This window comes from Periplaneta americana, chromosome 7 (genome assembly GCF_040183065.1).
Source record: "Periplaneta americana isolate PAMFEO1 chromosome 7, P.americana_PAMFEO1_priV1, whole genome shotgun sequence".
NCBI lineage: Eukaryota > Metazoa > Arthropoda > Insecta > Blattodea > Blattidae > Periplaneta > Periplaneta americana.
Window position 1 is genome coordinate 167,612,844 of NC_091123.1, and position 24,018 is coordinate 167,636,861.

Here is a 24,018-nt window from a genome sequence, read left to right on the forward strand (position 1 = left end):
AGGGAAAACGCGGAAATTCTACTTGAAGCAAGTAAAGCGATACGGTTGGAAGTAAATTCTGAAAAGACTAAGTATATGATTATGTCTCCTGACCAGAATTTTGTACGAAATGGAACTAAAAAAATTGAAGATTTATCCTTCGAAGAGGTGGAAAAATTCAATTATCTTGGAACAATAGTAACAAATATAAATGACACTCGGGAGGAAATTAAACGCAGAATAAATATGGAAATGCGTGTTATTATTCAGTTGAGAAGCGTTTGTCATCTAGTCTGCTGTCAAAAAATCTGGAAGTTAGAATTTATAAAACAGTTATCTTACCGGTTGTTCTGTATGGCTGTGAAACTTGGACTCTCACTTTGAGAGAGGAACATAGGTTGAAAGTGTTTGAGAATAAGGTTCTTAGGAAAATATTTGGGGCTAAGAGGGATGAGGTTACAGGAGAATGGAGAAAGTTACACAACGCAGAGCTGCACGCATTGTATTCTTCACCTGACATGATTAGGAAGATTAAATCCAGACGTTTGAGATGGGCAGGGCATGTAGCACGTATGGACGAATCCAGAAATGCATATAGAGTGTTAGTTGGGAGGCCGGAGGGAAAAAGACCTTTGGGGAGGCCGAGACGTAGATGGGAAGATACTATTAAAATGGATTTGAGGGAGGTGGGATATGATGGTAGAGACTGGATTAATCTTGCTCAGGATAGGGACTGATGGTGGGCTTATGTGAGGGCGGCAATGAACCTCCGGGTTCCTTAAAAGCCAGTAAGTAAGTAAGTAAGTGATATTGTCATGTATTGAACTGTTATTGGCGCCTGGCTGTTGTACATCACATTAAATATTAGTAAAACAAAATAACAATAAAAATACTTGGCATGCTATTCTCTGAAATCTACTTGAAAGAAGGTATTATCATGTTTACTGCTTGAGAGAATGTTCCAGGTAGGAATTTCCTTTTAAGCATGAGCAAGAGATTCTAGGGTGAATGTGTTTTACTACCGTATGTTGGGAAGCTGGTTTAATTTGAGGAATTTCCATTGGCATATACTACATTTACTTCATTATCTTACCAGCAGTTCTTAAATGTTATCTGTTGTACCAATTTTTGTCCACAAAAAATATGTTGTTGTTTTCTAATGCCAGGCATTTGACAATAAAGTCATTTGACCTCTTTGCACTCCACTATTTTTCAAAGATATTATCATGGTCAGTCACTGAAGCACAGATTTTGATGTGTTCCGAATCCATTTCTTGGTTTGAGTTGCGCAATGGGCAGTTAGGGGACTGATATATTCCAATTCTATGCAGGTGTTTGGCCAAACAATCATGGCCTGTTGCCAATCTAAATGCAGCTACAGACGATTTTCGTGGTAAATCGGGAATTAACTGTGGATTATGATGCAGAGAGTTCCATTTTTTCCCCTGAGATTGTGTTATCAAATTTTGTTTGTTGAAGTCTAAGTATGTAGATTTAATAAATCTTTTCACAGAGTAATACGTAGATTTAGTAACAGATCTGTAAGTAGCAGTGCTGACCTTCTTTGCTAATGCATCCGCATTCTCGTTTCCCACAATTTACCCCACAGTTTTCTTGAGATTCTTAGATATTTAGTTCTCCAATATACAATATTATATTCTTATATAAATATAAACTTTTCCCTTGCAATGCTTTGTGATTTTCGGTAACAAGCTTCCTATTTGCTTGAATTTTGTATTTGAGGCCATTTTATCATATAGTCAGGAATGGGATCATGTCTTTGGAAGTTGTAATCCCGACGGAACAGGCAATGAGAATATAATTTATCCATTTTGAATCTTGTGTACACTACTTTTAACACTTGAATATAAGTAATTGATTAACTAGCGGACTTACTCGTGTTAATTATGTAAGTTTGTGCGGCTTACAGCTGTTTCGGTGCTTCATCACACCATCCTCAGAGCCTACTAGACATGGAAATCCTACACATACAACCCAAGAACCAAAAACTCAACACACTAGAACAATACGAAATATACAAACACACTAAAACACACACCGATCAAATTCTCAACACACAGATCAATTTCAGTACACACACCACTATTTGACTCCACTTTTCAACACCTTTCAACAATCAAACGCACCCACATAACAGGCAGAGAAGTTCGAGATGACGCCGAGATCTAGTAGGCTCTGAGGATGGTGTGATGAAGCACTGAAACAGCTGTAAGCCGCTCAAACTTACATAATTAACACGAATAAGTCCGCTAGTTAATCAATTACTTATATAATTTATCACGGTAATATCTATTTATAACAATTTGCAATAATGAAACTGACTTCAAAGGGTTGCAACTATAATGAAATGTAAATAAGATGGAAAAAAGAAAGAAAAAACATTATCGCAATTGCGATATTTTCATCTTACTACACATGGTACAGAGCTGTGAAATAGACAGTAGGTAGTTTCATATAATGGAAAATAACTTAAGAAGTACACGGAAGTTAAATCTGCAAAGTAATATAAGAAGTGCATATTTTGTGTTACTTAGCATGTGACAAGTCCTTAGGACAATGTATATGGGAGACAAAGTTTTGAAACACCACATTTATTGAATGTTCACAGAGCATGGGTAAATCTTTAACATTTCGTGGAGCAGTATTTGAGGCTCAAGATATTTTAAGACATCATCGCTGTCGGGATCCTATATGTGACACACACCTCTGGAAAGTAAAACATGAGTTGGACCTAGCCCGTATGAAGATTCGACAGCTACAAAAAGAGTTAGAAGCTCATGGAATTAAACCTAGCAGGAGGTAAGTCATTTTGAATATAACAATAAAAATAATATTCCATGTTGAGTCTTTTGTACACTACTTTAAACACTTGAATATAAATAATTGATTAAATGGCGATCTTACTCGTGTTAATTGTGTAAGTATGTGCGGCTTACAGCTGTTTCGGTGCTTCTTCACACCATCCTCAGAGCCTACTAGATCTCGACATCATCTCGAACTTCGCTGCCTATTGTGTGGGTGCGTTCGATTGTTGAAAAGTGTTGAAATGTGGTGTCAAAATACAACCTGATCAAATTCTCAACACACAGATCAATTTCAGAACACACACACACACTATTTGACACCACATTTCAACACTTTTCAACAATCGAACACACCCACACAACAGGCAGCGAAGTTCGAGATGATGCCAAGATCCAGTAGGCTCTGAGGATGGTGTGAAGAAGCACCGAAACAGCTGTAAGCTGCACATATTTACACAATTAACACGAGTAAGATCGCCATTTATTCAATTATAAAAAATAATATATTTAAATGAAAAACATACACACAATTAAAGTGTTTCACATTCTTCTTTCAGTCATGTTATGTGAATATTAATTTAATGAATTATGTTATTAAATAATTCCTGCGTTATTTCTATTATTTCTAAGAAATAACGTTAATAATATTGATATCATTAAAATGATATAATTTAAAATGTTCTAGGAATAATGAATTTATACATAATTTAAACATGAAGATGGCTCCCAAGCTGAAAGTGGTCAACTAGATATTTATAAACTTAGTTCAATTGTAACACATGAAAGTGATCACCATATAATGTATTCCTAAATAATTTAAACTTTTACCAAAACATTAATATGGAACACAATTACAAATAATTTTACGAATATTTAATTTGTATGCAATTTTAAGTTGGATTAAGTTACAATTACATTACATAAAACGTACAACATATTTGTGATCATCAGCATAATTTAATAATAAACTGTTATATATTTGTGTTATTTAATAATATTGAGATCTACAAGTTCTTAACATTTTATGCCATTTGAGTAACTCACGAACAGGAATTTAATATTGAAATAAATGTTAAAAATGACTTTGTTTTACTTAATTTATTCTAGTCAGTGACAGAAATAAAGGAAATGTTATACATTTAGAATATGTAATTTATATGTGAACTAATATTGAGTGCATTTTATATTTAACTACAGTAAATAACTACTTTAACATTTTATTGCTGTAATTTGTAATAATTGAAATGAGTGCATGTTTTGTTACTTACAGCATTTGTCGAAAAAGTGGTGGAGAGTTTATTTTGAATTTCCCAGGAGTGATTATTGTGGCATTTTTAATATTTTATGCTCTTTATTCGATTTTTTTTACAAAACTGTTTCAATATAAATAAGAATTCTGTAAAATACCTACCTATATATAATGTTAAACGATAGTGCATAAGCCAAATGGCTGAAGAACATGTAGAGTTGTGAAAATAAGACGGGCTCATAAAAGTTAAAACAAAACAAATTCTCCACTCTTATGTACTCCAAAGGCATTGGTTTGCGAGCTTTAAAAACTGATAAAATTGATGAAACATTTTTATCATAACCTAAAAAGAAATGGATATTAGTTAGTATTTGTGTAATTAAAATTTTTGCCCTCTGTCTGCTGATTTAGATGAAAAATCGGATAATTCATACCATAAAAGATTTTCGTGAATTTAGTGAATACTGCTTACACTTCTGTAATTTCCACTATGGTCTTATATTGAACAAGCAAGGTAGTGGGTCAGAAGTTCATTGATGTAATTCTGATTGTTAACAACGGATTTTTAAGGGGTGAAGAAATTTCTTGTAATGACTGTCTGGTACAATTTCCTTTTCCAAAATAGTTAGTACAAGCTTATAAATTTTATAATCTTCATCTTACAATGTTTGGTGACGTATATACGTCCGTTGATGTGACATATTAATGAATTTAAATACTATTATAGTCACAATCATGCCATGGTATGAAAGAAAAATTTCACAACCTCGAGCGGGAATCGAACCTGCGACTTCCTGTTCTCCGGTCAGGTGCTCTACCACTGAGCTATCGAGTTCGTCTCACGCCAAAGACTTGGAATTATCCAAACATCGTAAGATGAAGATTACATTTGTAAAAGTTTCTTTCAACCCATAAGCAGTGCTGACTAGATCAGACGCTATGGACAGTACTCTATAACAGAGTCGCCAGTATGAAAGGATAATTCCAAGCCTTTGACATAAGACGAACTCGATAGCTCAGTGGTAAAGCGCCTGACCGGAGAACAGGAAGTCGCAGGTTCGATTCCCGCTCGAGGTTGTGAAATTTTTCTTTCATACCATGGCATGATTGTGACTATAAAAGTATTTAAATTCATTATAAATTTTGCTCGATAATGTGCTTTCACCCTCTTGTATTAATTCTGCTGGAATTTGGTCGATACCTGGAGACTTGTAATTTTTGGAAGATTTGGAAGTAAATCCCGAAAAGACAAAATATATTATTTTTTTTACTTGGTTATTTAACGACGCTGTATCAATTACGAGGTTATTGAACGTCGATGGAATTGGTGATAGTGAGATGATATTTGGCGAAATGAGGCCGAGGATTCGCCATAGATTACCTGACATTTGTCTTATGATTGGGGAAAACCTCGGAAAAAAACCCAACCGGGTAATCAGCCCAAGCGGGAATCGAACCCGCGCCCGAACGCAACTCCAGATCGGCAGGCAAGTGCCTTAGCCGACAGAGCTATGTGGTGGTTAAGACAAAGTATTTGATTATGTCTCGTGACATGAAAATATAAAAATTGGAAATTTATCTTTTGAAGAAGTGGAAAAATTCAAATATCTTGAAGCAACAGTAATAAATATAAATGATACTCGGGAGGAAATTGAACGCAAAATAAATATGGGAAGTGTGTGTTATTATTTGGTTGAGAAGCTTTTATCACCCAGTCTGCTCTCAAGTTAGAATTTATAAAACAATTATATTACCAGTTCTTCTGTATGTTTGTGAAACTTGGACGCTCACATTGAGAGATGAACAGAGATTAAGAGTATTTGAGAATAAGGTGCTTAGGAAAATATTTGGGGCTAAGAGGAAGAATGGAGAAAGTTACACAACACAGAACTGCACGCATTGTATTCTTCATCTAACATAATTAGGAACATTAAATCCAGATGTATGAGATGGGCAGGGCATGTAGCATGTATGGGCGAATCCAGAAATGCATATAGAGTATTAGTTGAGAGGCCAGAGGGAAAAAGACCTTTGAAGTGGCCGAGACGTAGATGGGAGGATAATATTAAAATGGATTTGAGGGAGGTGGGATATGATGATAGAGACTGGATTAATCTTGCACAGGATAGGGACCGCTGGCAGGCTTATGTGAGGGCGGCAATGAATCTTCGGGTTCCTTAAAAGCCAGTAAGTAAGTAATGGCTGTCTGTGAAAATATAGGTATAGTGGAGGTCTCGTGTTGTAGATTGACATACTACAATTGATGTTTAATTGTGACTCCAATGTCGTATTCTCAGATGAGCCACAGTTTCTCGTTTCTCAAACCACTCAGTTATTTTTACTTCTTTATACTTAGCACAAAATTTGTTTTGATACCTGTGGAAGATATTTTATGTAGAAGTTATACAGTACAACAACTTGAACAGTAGACTGTACTGCGTAAGGATAAAGTCTTGTAATAACCCTCTCTAGAAAAAATAATACCCTTATATAATGTACAGTACTTCATATTATATTTCTGTAGCAAAAAAAAAAAAAAAAAAGACAGAAAAGAAAGTGACAGAAAGACAGTCGGATAATTCGCCAACTTGTTAATAGGGTGACAGATAATCGGGGTTCTAATGTAGTTATCACTTTTATGCTCGACCATGCCGAAACGTAGTAATTATACACCTGGTAGCAGCCCTTTAATGGACCTCAATAAAGTACACCTATTCATTAAAGTTCAGGTGTTCCACCAATCAGAAAACACCATTGTAGCAATATGAAAGCGCAAGTATCAATTATTCTCGGATATGCAATCGAAAGACATCTAGCGAAACGTCACGGAGGCTGGAAATCCAATACTGACGCAGAAGGTTATGTTCTGTTACTATAATAATTAGCGTTAATTGAAAGTAATATTCAAATAAATTCAATTTGTCATCTCGTTTTTCAATGTCTAAATCAATTTCAATGTTATATCAAGATTAATGTTCATTTTACTCTCTAGATTATATCAAGGTCAATGACATTTGTCCCTCGGAAAAAATCAATACTTTTGCGTCTGCGCACATCTCACAATTTACGAGATTGCACAAGATCAGTTCCGCTCCTCAGTCACATAAGAATAACATGAATACTTATGAATAATTTCAAGTTAGAAATACGGTCGAGCATAAAAAGTCGTATGAAACTTGCCTATAATGGTAATTAAGACACTCGTATGAAAATTATGAAACTCGCTTGTGCTTGTTTCATAAACATACTCGCGTTATAGGCTCGTTGCATAAAGTACTATTGTAGCTGTATTGTAATGATGGAAAGGAATCTGCGAAGTAAATGAGATCTGTGAGGCAGCTATTGAGCATAATTTGAGGCAGGTTTAAGTGAAAGAGCAGTTTCATTGGTTACAGACTAAAACTTATAATGAGAAAGTACAATAATTATACATTTTCTGTTTAGTTTCATACATTGTACTTGTTTGTAAGTATTTGAATGCTATCTTATTCAGTTTTTAAACATTAATTCCAGTAAAAAGTTATATATATAACAATACAAATAAAATGTTCGTGAATAACTATATAAAAAACATCTATAGTTTCAATATTAAAATATTGAAGTTCTAGTCCACACCTGTGGAGTAATGGTTAGTGCGTCTGGCCACGAAACCAGGTGGCCCTGATTCAATTCCCGGTCGGGGCAATTTACCTGGTTGAGGTTTTTTCCGGGGTTTTTCCTCAACCCAACAGAGCAAATGCTGGGTAACTTTCAGTGTTGGAGCCCAGATTCATTTCACCGGCGTTATCACCTTCATCTCATTCAGACGCTAAATAACCTAAGATGTTGATAAAGCGTCGTAAAATAATCTACTAAAAAAAATTGAAGTTCCAGGTCTAACATAGAAGAAGCAAGTTTTAAAACCAAAGCCTTTGGATACCTGTAGAGAATGACACGATATATTGTATAAATGCCTACAGTATTAAGAGCATTGTGTGTTAAAGTAAGGACTTTACTTTTAATTTAATAGTATGTTATTTGATTACTTGAATGTAAAAGAAACGTGCTTGCGTTTTCATATATATCCTAGCACTGCTTTCATTGTTGGGTACAGTATAAATGTATTACTCCTTATATCGTTAATATTTCATATTAAACGTAGTAGTAAGCACCTTCAACAGTTTAAATTTTAGCATATTTGTGCAAACTGCACACTCAGTAGATTCGAGTACAATTCACGAGGAAAAATTTAATATTTATAAGTGCTTCATTTTGGAATAAGACATGGTAGTGATCAGGTGGTGATAGAAAGGATGACTATTACTGTTTGATCGCGTTAGTTGATAAAATAATTTGAACTGAACTGAAAAAATGTGGATCATCGACAAAGAAGTGGAGGCACAATTGCTTCCTGTGTCAGGATTCACCGATCTCAAATGCAGGAGGAAAGAAAGAGAGGGGACATTTTGAGTTGTGTCACTAAAATGTTCATTTCGACAACTGACTCTCTATAGATCTGGAATAGATAGATAAATAGATAGAACTTTATTGTCGAAGGCATAATATATGCATAGACATGGTCAAATATATACAATTACAATTTAATTTAAAATAAGTCAAATATTTTCTTTTTTTTTTTTTATCCAATGCCACCAGGTTGTCTTTTCGACATTTCTGGTCTTCTCTCCTGGCCATGGCTTAGTTGTAACCCACTTCTGAGGTTGGGGTGCCTGGTTGGCGGAGTTACATTACCCCGATGATGTGATAGGATGATTATGATAATGTGGTGCCAGGAGAGGTCTTAAATCTAAACTTAACCTAAATTCCAGACCATGGACGAACACAGGAATAATCCCCTTTAAGGAAAAATTCCTGTGCTCTAACCGGGAATCGAACCCGGGACCTCATGAACTATAGCCAGAAGCTCTGACCATTAGACCATGAGGCTGGTCAATAAGTCAAATATAAAAAACATTCATTTCGAGGGCCCATGGTTGCATCCTCAAGATTGTAGGGACACAATTTTATTAATTTCGTTTTTATATAATTCCTAAATTTGAGAATTTTTTTTTTTTTTTTTGATGTCGTCAGGCAAACTATTGTAGATTTTGATACCAAAGACCATATAGGTTCTACTAGTGTTTGTAAGATGGTGTGCTGGAATAGTTAAACTATTTTTGTTACGAGTATCGTAGGTTTGGAAGTCACAATTTTGGTGAAAATCAGACAGATTTTTTAAAATTAGTTGTAAAACATTAAAAATATATAAACCATAAACAGTAAGAATATTATATTGTAAAAAATGTTCCCTACAAGAGGTCCTACTGTCAACGCCCGCCATGCATCTGACAATACGCTTTTGAGCAATAAATATATCATTCAGCATGGTTCCAGATCCCCAAAAACAAATACCATATGAAAGCCTAGACTCGACGTGTGCGAAATAATAAGACATTAATACATCTTGATTTATTATCGTCCTCAAAATTCTGATTTGATAACAAATGCTATTGAGTTTAGAAATTAAACTTGTGCAATGGGGTCTCCAAGACAAACAATCATCCAAATGATCATTTTTGGCTTATATTCTAGTTCACATTTCAAACAAATTAATTACTATTTTTTGAACATGAATCTGTCTTCGAATTATTTGGAGGGGCGGGACTCCTCAATTAATTTCATGGCTTTATAAGTTGAGAGGGCAGGAAGTGTCGTGCCTCTCCCCAAAGAGTCGGTATCTATGGTGAATGACAAGTAATTAGGTAGCATATTGATATCACAACCTAAAGGGAAATTTTAAAAATTTCTTTGCTTGCCGCAGCTTTGATCTTAAACAATGAATAGCAAAGTTCTGCGTGTTGAAGTTGAAGGGAGTATAATAATTAGGTAGCATAATGGGATTATTATGATTACATTAGTCTGAGTGCAAGATTATGTTATGTAATTTCATGTGGTAATCTATAACAATGTTGGAAAGACAACCATTCATGAACATCAATGAAACATTGAATATTAAAGTATCAAGTAAATACCGTATAAACGTGAATACTCCGCACCATAAAATAATCTGTGCATTCTAATTTTACTAGAGAAAATAAAAAAAAGGCTGTAATTTGTGTTATATTTACAAGAAATTAATCCTACGTAATTATGTACTCCAAAACTATGTAAATACCTTATATACGTGAATTCTCCACACATGTTTTTTTCCGGAATTTAGCGAAGAAAAACTAGAGTGCGCGCATTATTTGAAATAAGGTTGGTGCCACCTCGCCTCAAACCATTTTTTTTTTAATTATCTCTCGTAAAATTAGGATGCGCTGATTTTTTCATTGTACAGAGTATTTGTGTATATGCAGTAAAATATAAATTTGTTTCAAGAAATGTATCATAATCTTCATATTCTGTGATAGAAGCATCCAGGACTCTACCTACAATACCAGATTACTAAACACTGTCTTGGATAATTTTTTAGACTAATGGAGCTCATTATGAATGTTTTCAGTCAATCAGAAAGAGACCATCCAATATCTCATCCATGGTTTGCAAAGGCAGAATCCTGCGAGTCATTTGTTGTCGATTCAAAAGAATAGTTGGAATTGCAGCTTGGGAAGAATCTTGAACCAATTGTTAGAATTGATTCATAATGTATGATTGAATCATTGGAATTGACTTCAGAAAAAGAATCATGTTGCCCAACTCTAGACCACACAGACCGACAACGCTATAGTATAACGGGATCTAGTGTTTGAAGCGAAGCATTACCAACCTTATTTAAAATAATGCGTACTCCCCAGTTTTTTCACTAACTTCCGGAAAAAAGTATGTGCAGACTATTCGCTTATATTCAGTATACTAGCCGTACCCGTGCGCTCCGCTGCACCTGTTAGAAATAAATATAAAGTAATTACATAATTAAAATAGGACGTTTGATCCAGGGAACATTCGTGTTTGATAGAAGGATAAATCGTTTAATATGTTACTTAATTTAAATTGTATTTAAATAATTAAAATGCGGTCATTTTGGTCCAGAGAGCAATCATTTGGTGCAATGACAATTCCTTTAACATGTTTCTTAATTGTTATTACATGCAACCATAGTTTAATGAAGATTGGCATATCATTTAGTTTTAATGTGTATACTTTATATTACTTGCTATATGTTTCAGAAGTTACTGCAATAACATTGTAGAATTATGTCCATCTAGAGAAACTACACTTTCCAATGGTGAAATAATAATTAAACAATTAATTAGCTTCCAGTAATGCTTCATACAAACACAGAAACATTCTCTGTAGGCTATGTTTAATAGCTTTCGATTGTTGTTGTCCAAGGCTCCTTATAGACGAAGTCATTTGTTTTTATTTCAGTACAGCACCTTAGATGGCGTTGTTATTGTAATTTTAAAACTCATTTATCTCATTAAATATCAGTCCTATCAAAATTTTGTATAGAATAAAACTTATCGGAAATTATTTTTAAAGAAACTTTTGTTATGTAATATTTTTCATGAAAATCAATAATAAGCGAGATATTTCGATTTATTTAATTCAGGCCCCCTTATAACCCCCCTTTTAAATAAAGTATTTTGAATGCCATAAAGCCTAAAATCTAAGTTACAACGAACTTAATTTATATTCCAATTTTCATATAAATCAGTTCAGCCGTTATTGCGTGAAAAGGTAACAAACATCCAGACAGACAGACAGACATACAAACAAAAATCTCAAAAAAGCGATTTTCGGTTTCAGGCTGGTTAATTATACATGTTAACACCAATTATTTTTGGAAAATCGAAAATTACCAGAAAAATTTTGGCTACAGATTTATTATTAGTATAGATTATATTGCTGATAAAGTTTAATACAATTTATAATACTGTACCAAACAATTGATAAAGTGGTGTGTGGTTAGATATGTATATTTTTGTCATCACAAGTAGTAATAAGTAATAGTTGTGAGTGACATATTTTGAAGATGTCCTTTACATTTAATATTGCAGTCCAGAACTTCGTCTCAACGCTGCAAACAACGCTAATCTCACACACAAGAAACAGTTTTAACACATCAACAAACAAATTGCATTCAACACAACATACATCAGCTAAACTTAGTTTCATATTACATGCTTACATTTGCTTAAGTTGAGCTTCATACACACTTATTTCAATGCTTGATATGTCCAGTTACTTTAATATAATTATGCAAGCTTTAATTAGTAAATCTTCTTAAAGTAGCATGCCCATTAATTTATAGTATACTTAATCTTTGTTATCTTCCTAACTTAATTATTTTAGCCTCCTAACATTGTCTGTGCTTGTCAAGTATTTTTCACTTAATGGGTTAACATGGAGTCATACAGCAAGACAGGCATACAATTATGTCTAATAATGCCTTACAGTACATGCGTACGTAAGACAGTGTCAAGAATATAGAGGTGTTTGTGTTGATAATAAGCACCTTTTTGTATGAATTTGATTTTCTTGTTAAATAATTAACATTATTGGATGCAAGTTCAAATAATTATTTATTAGTATCAATAACAGATTTTATGTTCGACCATGCCGAACTGTAGTAATTATACACCTGGTAGCAGCCCTTTAATGGACCTCATTAAAATACACCTATTCATTAAAGTTCAGGTGTTCCACCAATCAGAAAACAGCATTGTAGCAATATGAAGGCACAAGTATCGATTATTCTCGGATATGCAATCGAAAGACAACTAGCGAAATATCACGGAGGCTGGAAATCCAATACTGTCGCAGAAGGTTATGTTCTGTTACTATAATAATTAGCGTTAATTGTAAATAATATTCAAATAAATTCAATTTGTTGTCTCGTTTTTCAATGTCTAAATCAATTTCAAGGTTATATCAAGATTAATGTTCATTTTACTCTCTAGATTATATCAAGGTCAATGACATTTGTTCCTCGGAAAAAATACTTTCGCGTCTGCACACATCTCACAATTTACGAGATATTGCACAAAGTCAGTTCCGCTCCCCAGTCAGATAAGAATAACATGAATACTTATGAATAATTTCAAGTTAGAAATATGGTCGAGCATAAAAGTCGTATGAAACTTGCCTATAATGGTAATTAAGATGCTCTTATGAAAATTATGAAACTCGCTTGCGCTCGTTTCATAAACATAGTCGCGTCTTAATTACTACCATTATAGGCTCGTTGCATAATGTACTATTATTGTAATAAATATGTTTAAAAAACTATCATTTACTCTTATTTTTAAAGCACAATAAAATACCCGTACTTTTTAATTGAATTTTTACGTATGTTCGAATTCTTTCTTGACATTATCTAAGCACAATAATTTATCTTAATTAATTGAGTGGCTATCTGAAATGCAATATGACATTATTGTAGTTATTTTGGATAAATTACCCTAATTACGAACACGTAATTCGTTCGTGGGTCTCAGCAAACACTTCAGATCAGATACAGTAGCCAGATATTCTCATACTTAAGCCTAACTTGTTTATAACTTACACTTAATTAATTGTTATTAAATAAAAATAAGGCTTTGTTGATATTTATTAGAGTTATTTACATTCAGAAATAGAGCCACATGATGGCTGCAGCACTGGACTCATAATCCTATCCTCAATTATGACTTGTGTTGGGAAAGCCCATGGCCCGGTAACACAGGGTTTCCTCTGGGAGCTTCAGTTCCCCTGTGGCATCCCAACAAACCTCCATCGTCATTTCATCTCATAGTGAGTGTAGTGTAGACCAGCCTCATGGCGCACCCTGGGCAATGACCTGTCGGTAAATTGGTCTACACCACTGGCTTCATATGGGTGAATGACGAACAGTCAAGTACCCGCCATTAATAAACAAAACACATTTGGAAATAATTTGTAATAATTAATCAGGTGAACAATTAATATTTTTGAACTAATATGGTAATTTTACATTTTCTTGTCCACATACCTCTGTAAACCAACAAGAACACAAAGCAATTATTCACTGAGTCCAAAGACAAGATCAGGTCTTGTCTAAAATGTAGCATTTAAACAAAACTGAGTACCTATGTCCGTCTAGAAGGTCGTAGGAAAATCCACTGTCTTTCCCTTCTCTTTCACATATTGCATTTCACCACTCCTGTCTATCTTGAGTCTCGTTTTCAAAATTTATCCACCCATCATAACCTAGACACACGATCACAACACTCCTCAATATTATCCATTCCCTCCCACGAACATCCTCATATTCATCTTCTTTCACTGTGGCTGTTCCTGGCTTTGGAATTCCCTACCGAGTAATGTCAGGGACTGTCAGACATCAAACCAATTTAAGAATAGACTAACGAAATATTTTTCTAACAATTCTTGTTAACAATAATAGCTGTTCAGGTTTCTCAGTGTTGAATGGTTATATATATATCACAGAATAAATATTTAAATTATCTCATTATTATTATTATTATTATTATTATTATTATTATTATTAGTATTATTATTATTATTACTACTACTACTACTATTATTATTATTATTATTATTATTATCATCATCATCATCATCATCATCATCATCATCATCATCATCATCATCATCATCATCATCATCATCATCATCACTATTTCATACTAATGTTTATTATTGTCACACTAACATTACTTATCCAACTTTCATTATTTACTTTCATGTTGTTTTATGGTCTAGATATTAATGTAATAACTATGTAAGCAATTGTATTCAATTAGAATTACAGTCTGGCTGGGCGGAAGAGAAGGCCCAGCTCAGCCAGATTAAATAAATTATTATTATTATTATTATTATTATTATTATTATTATTATTATTATTATTATTATTATTATTATTATTATTATGTCTGTAATTTTGGAATTTCTTGACAGCCATATTAATATTTAGGGATAGCAAGTTTATTAATTTTATTAAATTAGAGATGTATATTTTGCCAGCAGACAAGCTAAATCAGTCCTTATAATTCATTTAAAATTTTTAAAATTATTAATTGATTAACATTTTGTACTTGTTTGATACCAGTAACCAAAAAATATATGACTGATAGGGCTATAAGGTTTTGTATCGCATTAAAATTACTAATTTTAGTATCTGTTTATCAATCAAGTATTCAAGTATCTACTGTTATGAAGTGGTAAATTGCTAGTTATAGTCCTTATTGATTTTTTTCATTATTGACTTTTATTATCTATATAGCATTCTTAAAATCAATTGCGATCAATCTAGTCAAGGTAAAACCTTTCCTTAGGATACGAAAAATGAAATGTCCATTTAAATTTTGCGTATAGTTTTGTATTATTATTATTATTATTATTATTATTATTATTATTATTATTATTATTATTATTATTATTAATATACTGAAAATGCTTAAGGACCTAATAAGGTTGCCAGATTTATAAAATATTAATGTTGGCCGTTTTGTCGCAGTCAGTATACAACTCGCCTTAATAATGCATTGATAAATTGTACTTTGTAAACTTGTAACAAGCCAGCATCAAACAGGAGAGTTACAGAAAGACAATCAGTTCACTTTGTTCTTGAATCTGCACTGAAATAATATTAACTGTCTTCAATAAGAATATTCATTGAAATTTTGCTTATCAAACACATTTCAGTACGGTACTACAATAAATCATTTAACCATATAATTAGGTACTTCAGTTACAACCAATTAGTATCTTTTCTTATGTTCATAATAAATCTGAATAATATAATGTTCATATATTTAAAATATTATAAACAACTTCTACTTTTATGTTATTAGGAATATGCCTTACAAGGTATAATCACTTAAAATCTTTCTGCATGTCTTGCCATAATTTAGTGTTTCATACTTCGCGCGAAACTGTGTTTTGTTTTTGCTTAAAAGGATGCACTTGCTTATCTATGCTGTACATAATATTGTTGTAACTCATTTCCATAACTACACACATGTAGACACAGAAACTTGAAACTATGAACATTAATGAAGATTTTTCATTGCTCTGTGCACGTCAAGAATAATTTTAATTTATATCAAAGCAAAAAAGCGGATTTTATTTTTATAATAAAAGTACAAGAGTATCAAGCATAAACATCTTTTCAACAATGGATTAATTCTTTGTACAGAAAATGTAGAATACAACAGTGGCAGGAGATTCATAGAATGCCAATGAGTGCATGAATAGATCGCCATTTTGTTGTTTTTGTAAATTGTCTTTTATTACCGGTACGTAATTCATATAAAGATATATATGTTTGCATAAATTGCCTATTTTGTTTAATACTTTTCTTTATCTGTTTATGTGAAGATACACATGTTGCATTTTCATTGTCTTTTAAGTTCTTCCATTTGCAATATTTCAGTTATGTATGCTGCTTTTAATTGTCTTGTATACAGGGCAAAATAGTACTAACTAAACACATTAATATAATTTTAGTCTATCCTCTTGCATATAAATAATAAACTCTTCCATTTTCGATTGAATCCCTGATACATAGACTCCTTCAGTGGCGTCATAATTTTCTTGACGGTATTCAATTATGTGCATCTAATGACTTATGTAACGAGTACCAGGTACTAGGAAACTATAAGTTACTTTTCTATGATGTTTTACAGACGTGGACAAATTATTAACAAAATTGACGATTTTTATGGTAATTCTGTTCACAAAATTTCATTTTTCAATTCAGACTACAGTTGATTGTTTTGCATATTTCTATCATTATAGTAGACAGAAATATTCAAAATGTCAACTGCAGTTTAAAGTGTAGAGCCAAATTTTGTAAAAATATATAATAAAAATCTTTAATTTTGCTAAAAAAATTATAAATATGCACAAATGTCAACTGCAGTCTAAATTGAAGAGTCAAATTTTGTAAAAATATAAAATAAAAATCTTCAGTTTTGCTAATAATTTGGAAATATCCAAAATGTGAACTGTAGTCCAAATTGAAGAGTCAAATTTGGTAAAAATATATAGTAAAATCTTCAGTTTTGCTAATAATTTGTAATATGCAAATATTTCAAATGTAGTCCAAATTGAAGAGTCAATTTTTCTAAAAATATACAATACAAATCTTCAATTTTGCTAATAATTTGGAAATACGCAAAAATGTCAACTGTATTCTGAATTGTAGAATCATATTTTGTAAAAATATATAATAAAAATCTTCAATTTTGCTAATAATTTGTCCACGTCTGTATTAATAATCTGCACACATAACAACAGTTCACTTGAAGAGTTACTTAAAACAAAATAAGACACAGTTGTAACATAACTATAATGTAACTAATACATAACTAATTACTTGGATTTTATTCTTTACTTTTATTTTCAGTATCTCACTTGCTTCCAGTTGCATTACGTCCCAACAACTCTTCTCTATCCATTTAGTTTGATTCAAATAATTTTTCGATTAATCACACAAATTAAAATAACATTAATTACTGAACAAAAGAACAAACTGCAAAGTAAATAGCACATGTTGCCAACTGAGATGGACGTGCTTCATTTGTCTTTTGACAAAATGGCAGCTTCATTTGTCTTCTGACAAAATGGCAATCAGTTTCTGTGTTCTGGTAAAATGCTACCATCTATTGCCAAACCGTTAAATAATACAGTAATATTATTCATTTAGATAGATCTTAAGGTAAACGTTCACTACATCATATCGCACTCCTAGGATGAATTGCACGCAATGGATATTTTAAGTGAAATGCGTTCACTGTAACGGCTATACCTCATCGTGTCCCCTAGCTATTTAAAACATAGGACATGCGATATTGACATTGCTGAAAAGAGGAGTTTTGAGATTAGATCTATTAACCATGAGTGTTAGCAAATAAGAATTTGTATTTGTTTCATGTTTCTTAATTGAAGAGGAAGAAACGAAAGAGATATTGGTTACATAATATATATGTAAGAAATGACTTGATTACTGTAATGGGACTGCCTCAAATTATATAATTCTTCGCAGTTTTCTACAAGCGAAATAAGTTTTCCGTCTGCCATTTTGGCGTGACACTGAACATAGCACAACATAATAGTAACAGTTGAGCAATTACAATTGATTTCTTAAAGAAGGCCATGATCGCATGCATCGGAACAGTTGCTCATCCAAGAAATGTGGACGGATTTACCGTGAGCCGATGTGTGCGATAGTATGTAGTGAACGCGGTTACATAACAATTACAGCAAAGATTGTCTTTTTCCGATCCATGTGATTCGTCCAATGAGTGTGATACGATGTAGTGAACACTTACCTTTACACTTATGTATCTATTGAACCTTAAATTAAGAAATGTTTAATTTTTGGACTTGCACCACTTGTATTCTGAGCGCCTCATATGTACAGTATTTTTTTTCTACCGAACATTTTTGTAGGCTGTTATATAATATTTTGTTAATTTGAAACTTAACTGTTGTTGGTACTATTATTATTATTATTATTATTATTATTATTATTATTATTATTATTATTATTATTAATATTATTATTATTATTATTATTATTATTATTATTATTATTATTATTATTATTATTATTATAAACCACAGTCATACGTTGATGTGAAAAAAAATAAGACAAAAAAATAATGTGTAGAGATATAACAGAAAACATAAAAAAAAAACATAATTTAATTTGTAAGCAGAGAGAGAGAAAGAAGTGTAATTTTTATCATATACGAATGTAACAGTTAAACATAATTTAATATGTAAGAAAAGAGAAAAGTGTAATTTTTTAGTGTTTTAGACATAACCTCTTTCAATATTTGAAAAAAGACGTTGTTATTATTAAATATTGATAACAGCATGAGAAAAAACTGTTAGCATATTGACAGCCTGATTTGCTGTATGACTCTATGAAGCTTGACTTTCTAAGAAATTCAGTTATACAACACTGCTAATGCATTCCTATCTTAATGGGATATAATGCCTACTGCATGTTTCTATTTTAAAATTATTAGCTGCTCTCATATGCATCCAGTTAGTTTAATGAACTTCGTTAATTAATGAGTCAGTTATGTGTACTTCTACAGTTCAAATTTCCTTAAATCATGCAAATGATAGAAAGAACATAACATAAATGCTAAATGTATACTTTTTTTTTTAAACTTCAACATTTAATTATGATACTTAAATGCAGCAGGAAAATTTAACACATAAATTAAATATGTAATTTGATACCATGAATATTCATTTTTATAATTGACATAATTTTCTAAAAATGAACATAACTGAGATGATTTACCTTTGTAAATGTTTTAGTATAATGCAGTTGCTAATTCCTATGAACAAGGTAAAATTGAAATAGATTATTTCGTATCCAATAAGCATAACTTTTTAAAATAAGAATTTCATAGATGTGATTTCTCCTAACATAAATTTCACTCCTCTTATGTTGGATATCACAGGTTATTAATTCGATATCCAGATCAATACACCTGGTTAATGTTCCTAGTATTTTACAAAATTTTGCTTTCATAACAGAAAGTACTTAAATTTGGCAATATTATGAACAGTGGGGTCCACGCCTGCGGAGTAACGGTCAGCGCGTCTGGCCGTGAAACCAGGTGGCCCGGGTTCGAATCACGGTTGGGGCAAATTACCTGGTTGAGGTTTTTTCCGGGGTTTTCCCTCAACCCAATACGAGCAAATGCTGGGTAACTTTCGGTGCTGACCCCAGACTCATTTCACCAGCATTATCACCTTCATCTCATTCAAACGCTAAATAACCTAGATGTTGATACAGCGTCGTAAAATAACCCAATAAAATAATATAAAAAAATAAACAGTGGCAGTTTCTGGCCTGGTTGCACGTTTGTGCAACAACCACCTTTATTATATTGTTTTATTTAATTGAATCGAGATTGAATTATTACTTCTTCCATTAGCACTTTAATTAATTCTTTCTGAACAGAGATTCATTTAGCAGCAACACAACATTTATTTCCATTCAGTTCAAGTTGTGACAATTGCTGTGCCACCAAACTGACGATCGGCATTCTCACTCATTTCTAGTGTATATGTGTGCATCTAGCAGAGCAATTTCAGAAATAAATCTGTTGCTTCCAGGTTAAATTGTCCACTTCAAAATGACAAGAGGAAAAATGGCCACAATCAAAAATGTCCAGAGCAAAATGTCCAAGGGAAAAAGTCTAGTAAAAAATGTCCACAATAAAATATATAGTATAAAAATGTCCCCTAGCAAAATGTCCAGATACAAAAATGTCCACAACAAAAAAGTCCGTATTCAAAAATTGCCATAAAAAGGTCCATAATTGGAAAAAAAAATCCATAATATTTTTTTACAGAAGTAGTAACCCACGAATAGGGATTATAAAGAATGGACACTTCGTGTCGGTACCTTTGATGTAGCCGGACCGATTTCAATGACCTTCAAGCCAGCTAGAGCGTCAGATTCTGCTTTCTCCCTAGAGTTGGCGCTGACATCACACCAGCTAGCAGTCGACACAGCGGAAATATAACACATATAATTAATACATCTAGGTACATTATGTACTCAAATAAAATAAATTGGATCCATAAAATAATAAATCCTTCATTAACTGTAATGTCTAGACTCTAGAGTTCCTTTATAATGAGAGTTCAGACGTTGACCCCAACAACAATTAAAATATGTAATGATTTGATAGCGCTGAAAATGGAAAAACAAAACTCTTACGAGAAGTAAAACCATATACCTATATTATATTATATACAAATATTAAACGAATTCGATACTTAATTTTATAATGTATTATATTATTTTATAATATAATTTATGATATCTGAAATATAAAATATTATTATTACAACTAGTTTGTCACTGAGAAATAAGGAAAAGCTGTTAACTTGAATTTATTTGAAGCAAAGCGTTACTGGATTATGCAATAAGGTAGGCGATGTTTGGATCCTGTGCCTTAATTCTATTCTCAATTATTATCTTAGCGTATGCTCGATTACACTACCTCTAGCGCTTGAAAGTGGAACTAGCCGCTGGCGCACAGAGAAACAAAACACAGGAAAATTCGCTCAGTGTCCATTCTTTATAATCCCTATTCGCTGTAGTAACCAGGAGAAAGACTACAATGTAAAATGTTTTATTGAGATTGCTAAGCGACGTACCAAATTTTAAATCAAGAGTAGAATGGCTGAAATTATACATCACAAAAAAGTATAAACATTCTAGTACACAATGGCTTTTCGTATCACTTTCATTCAAGGAGCAAAAATGGTAATAAATTATATTGGAAAGAAGCACCTGTGATGCGAGATGTGTGACCAATGCTGATATGGATAACTTACATGTAGATAAACCAAGTGGACATTTAATTTTATGGACATTTATGTAAGTGAACATTTAATTTTATGGACATTTATGTAAGTGGATATTGTATTTGTGAACATTTATGTAAGTGGACATTTTGCTAGTGGACATTTCTGTTTGCGGACATATTGAAATGGACATTTTAACCTCCAACCAATCTGTCAAGCTGTTTATTGCAAATGGTGGTGGCAGGCAGCTTGCAATTTAATAACAGATGACTCTACATAGTTACGTTTTTCCGTAATTTAATTCTAAAAAGGAATACCCTTCCTCATATTTCGTTATGCATTTATTTTTCTTGGGACAAATATATGTTGTATGGTTTGAAGGCCGTTTTCAGAATGTAAAATTTAATTATAAGTTAAATAACGTATAAATTAGGCCTCGAACCACAACATACTGTGAAGTAATATGGTTTAATTTACATGTACAGAGAGCGGCAGAAACAGTGACCCATTTTAAATTGCATGCCATTGTTGGACACGGTTTCCTAGAGAGTTGATGTTGGTAGAGCCCGATCGCAAACTCGTGGCACCTGCGTGAAAGACGAATTTGCATCCACTTACATGGACTTGCCCAAGAGTTTTTTTTTTAGTGGGTTATTTTACGACGCTTTATCAACAGCTTAGGTTATTTAGCATCTGAATGAGATGGTGATAATGCCGGTGAAATGAGTCCAGGGTCCAGCACCGAAAGTTACCCAGCATTTGCTCATATTAGGTTGAGGGAAAACCCCGGAAAAAACCTCAACCAGGTAACTTGCCCCGACCGGGAATCGAACCTGAGCCACCTGGTTTCGCGGTCAGACGCGCTAACCGTTACTCCACAGGTGTGGACCCCAAGAGTCTTGCTGGTGGGTGTTTGAACAATAAGCTCTATAAGTAAGCAGTCACCCATACACACAGAACCCCCCGCACTCCGAAGCCTCAGAAAGAAGCTCGCGCATGTTGGTGCCACAAGTTTGCCATCGGGCTCTACCAGTGTGTAGTGCAGTCCAAAGCATTGCAAGTCAGTATGGAGCATTGGTCAAACAAACATCATGCGTTTGTAATTGAAACGTTTCTCAAAAGTGGTGATAATGTCATACGAACGCAGCGTTTCGGCAACATTTTGACATTGGTCGGAATGATAAAATTCTGACCCGGAAGTCAGTTACAAGATGGATCCAGCATTCAGAGCAACAGCATCTGCAGCAAACAAGAAGCCCCCTGGTAGGCCACATACAGTTCGCACCCTGGACAACATTGCAAGAGTAACAGCTGTTTTAGAGCGAAGTCCATCGCGATCAGTTCATCGGCATTCGCAAGTCCTTAACATCTCAGACAGAAGTGAGCAACGGCTGTTGCTCTGGATATGAAGTTCCATCTCTACAAGCTCCAAGTAGTGGAATATTTATTGGACAGAGACCTGCAGGCATGTCAAACTTTCTGTACACAGTTCTGGAGATGATCAACACTCAACCCGATTTTCTCAACAAGTTCATGATGTCTGACGAGGCCCATTTTCACTTTTTGGGCTGTGTGAACAAGCAGAACTTTAGGTACTGGGCACCTACCAATTCTAATCAGATTCACGAAAGACCCTTCTTAGCACAAAAGTTACTGTGTGGTGTGGCATGTCTGTGCAGGATATTCTTGAGAATGACGCAGATGATAGTGTAACATCAGATCAGTATATTGCAGTGGCGTAGCATGAAATTATGAGCAGGGGAAGCTAACTCAAGTTGTCTTTCATGTACATATGAGAAAACGTATTACAAAAATATAGTCTTAAAATAAATAATAGTCAATGTCAAGTCAGCAGTCGAAGATTGGTTGGAACCTCGTAACACCAATAAGGCATGACCTCAAATGGTACGTAGTAAAATATGATTTCATGGTTTACACATATCTCTAACAAACAGACACGGTCATTTGTTTTTTAAATCGCACTTATGTTCGTATGTCAGTCTTGATAATAGAATTGTCCTAAAAAATTCAAGTAAATTGGTGTCAGGAACTGTTATTTCACTCATTATTTATTATATCAGCCACAATGCACACTAACACTTCAAGTGAACACAACTCACGAAAGGGATAACTCGGAAACTACTTATTTTCAATGTAAAAGCTAGCTTCTTGCTAGCCTTGCGACCAGGGTAGTTTAGTTAGAAAGGGATGGAAAAACTGCAGGGTGGGTTACACAGAAGAATGAGTGAAAGAAACCAGTCTGCTTGGAAGCTGGTGTGTGCAGGCTTCTTGTTTACTGCTGCATCACAAATCATCCTGAGCTGCCGCATCACAATATTTAACGCATAAATATAAACTCTATTAAAATTAATAAAAATATCCATATGCAGTCATTGTGCTCATACAGCCAGAACATCTATGACAACCTTACGCAGAATGTTTCTAGAGCAGCTTGTTTCCCACTTTGATGATGTCAACTGGCCAGCCCGTTCACCTGATTTATCGGTTTATGATTATTTTCTGTGGGAATTCCTGAAATCCAAAGAGTACGCTAACAGGCCAACAACTATTGAGGACTTGAAAAACAATATTCACGCCAAAATCGAGGCCATAACAGGCGACACTCTTTGTAAGGTCACAGCGAGTCTGCGTGTTCGTGTAGAAGATTGCATCGCCAACAATGGTGGACACCTGAAGGACATAATTTAC

The 24,018-nt window shown here is 33.4% G+C and overlaps 1 protein-coding gene across 5 annotated transcripts in view; it reads left to right on the plus strand.

Moving 5' to 3' along the window:
• The window catches only part of Nmdar2 (NMDA receptor 2), an 825,403-nt gene that overhangs the window by 752,088 nt on the left and 49,297 nt on the right, over positions 1-24,018 (plus strand). For all 5 annotated transcript variants that reach the window (XM_069831779.1, XM_069831775.1, XM_069831778.1 and 2 more), the window contains one exon: positions 2,609-2,799. In XM_069831779.1, coding sequence (XP_069687880.1) covers positions 2,609-2,799 — 191 coding nt within the window. The remainder of the gene's footprint in view (positions 1-2,608; positions 2,800-24,018) is intronic.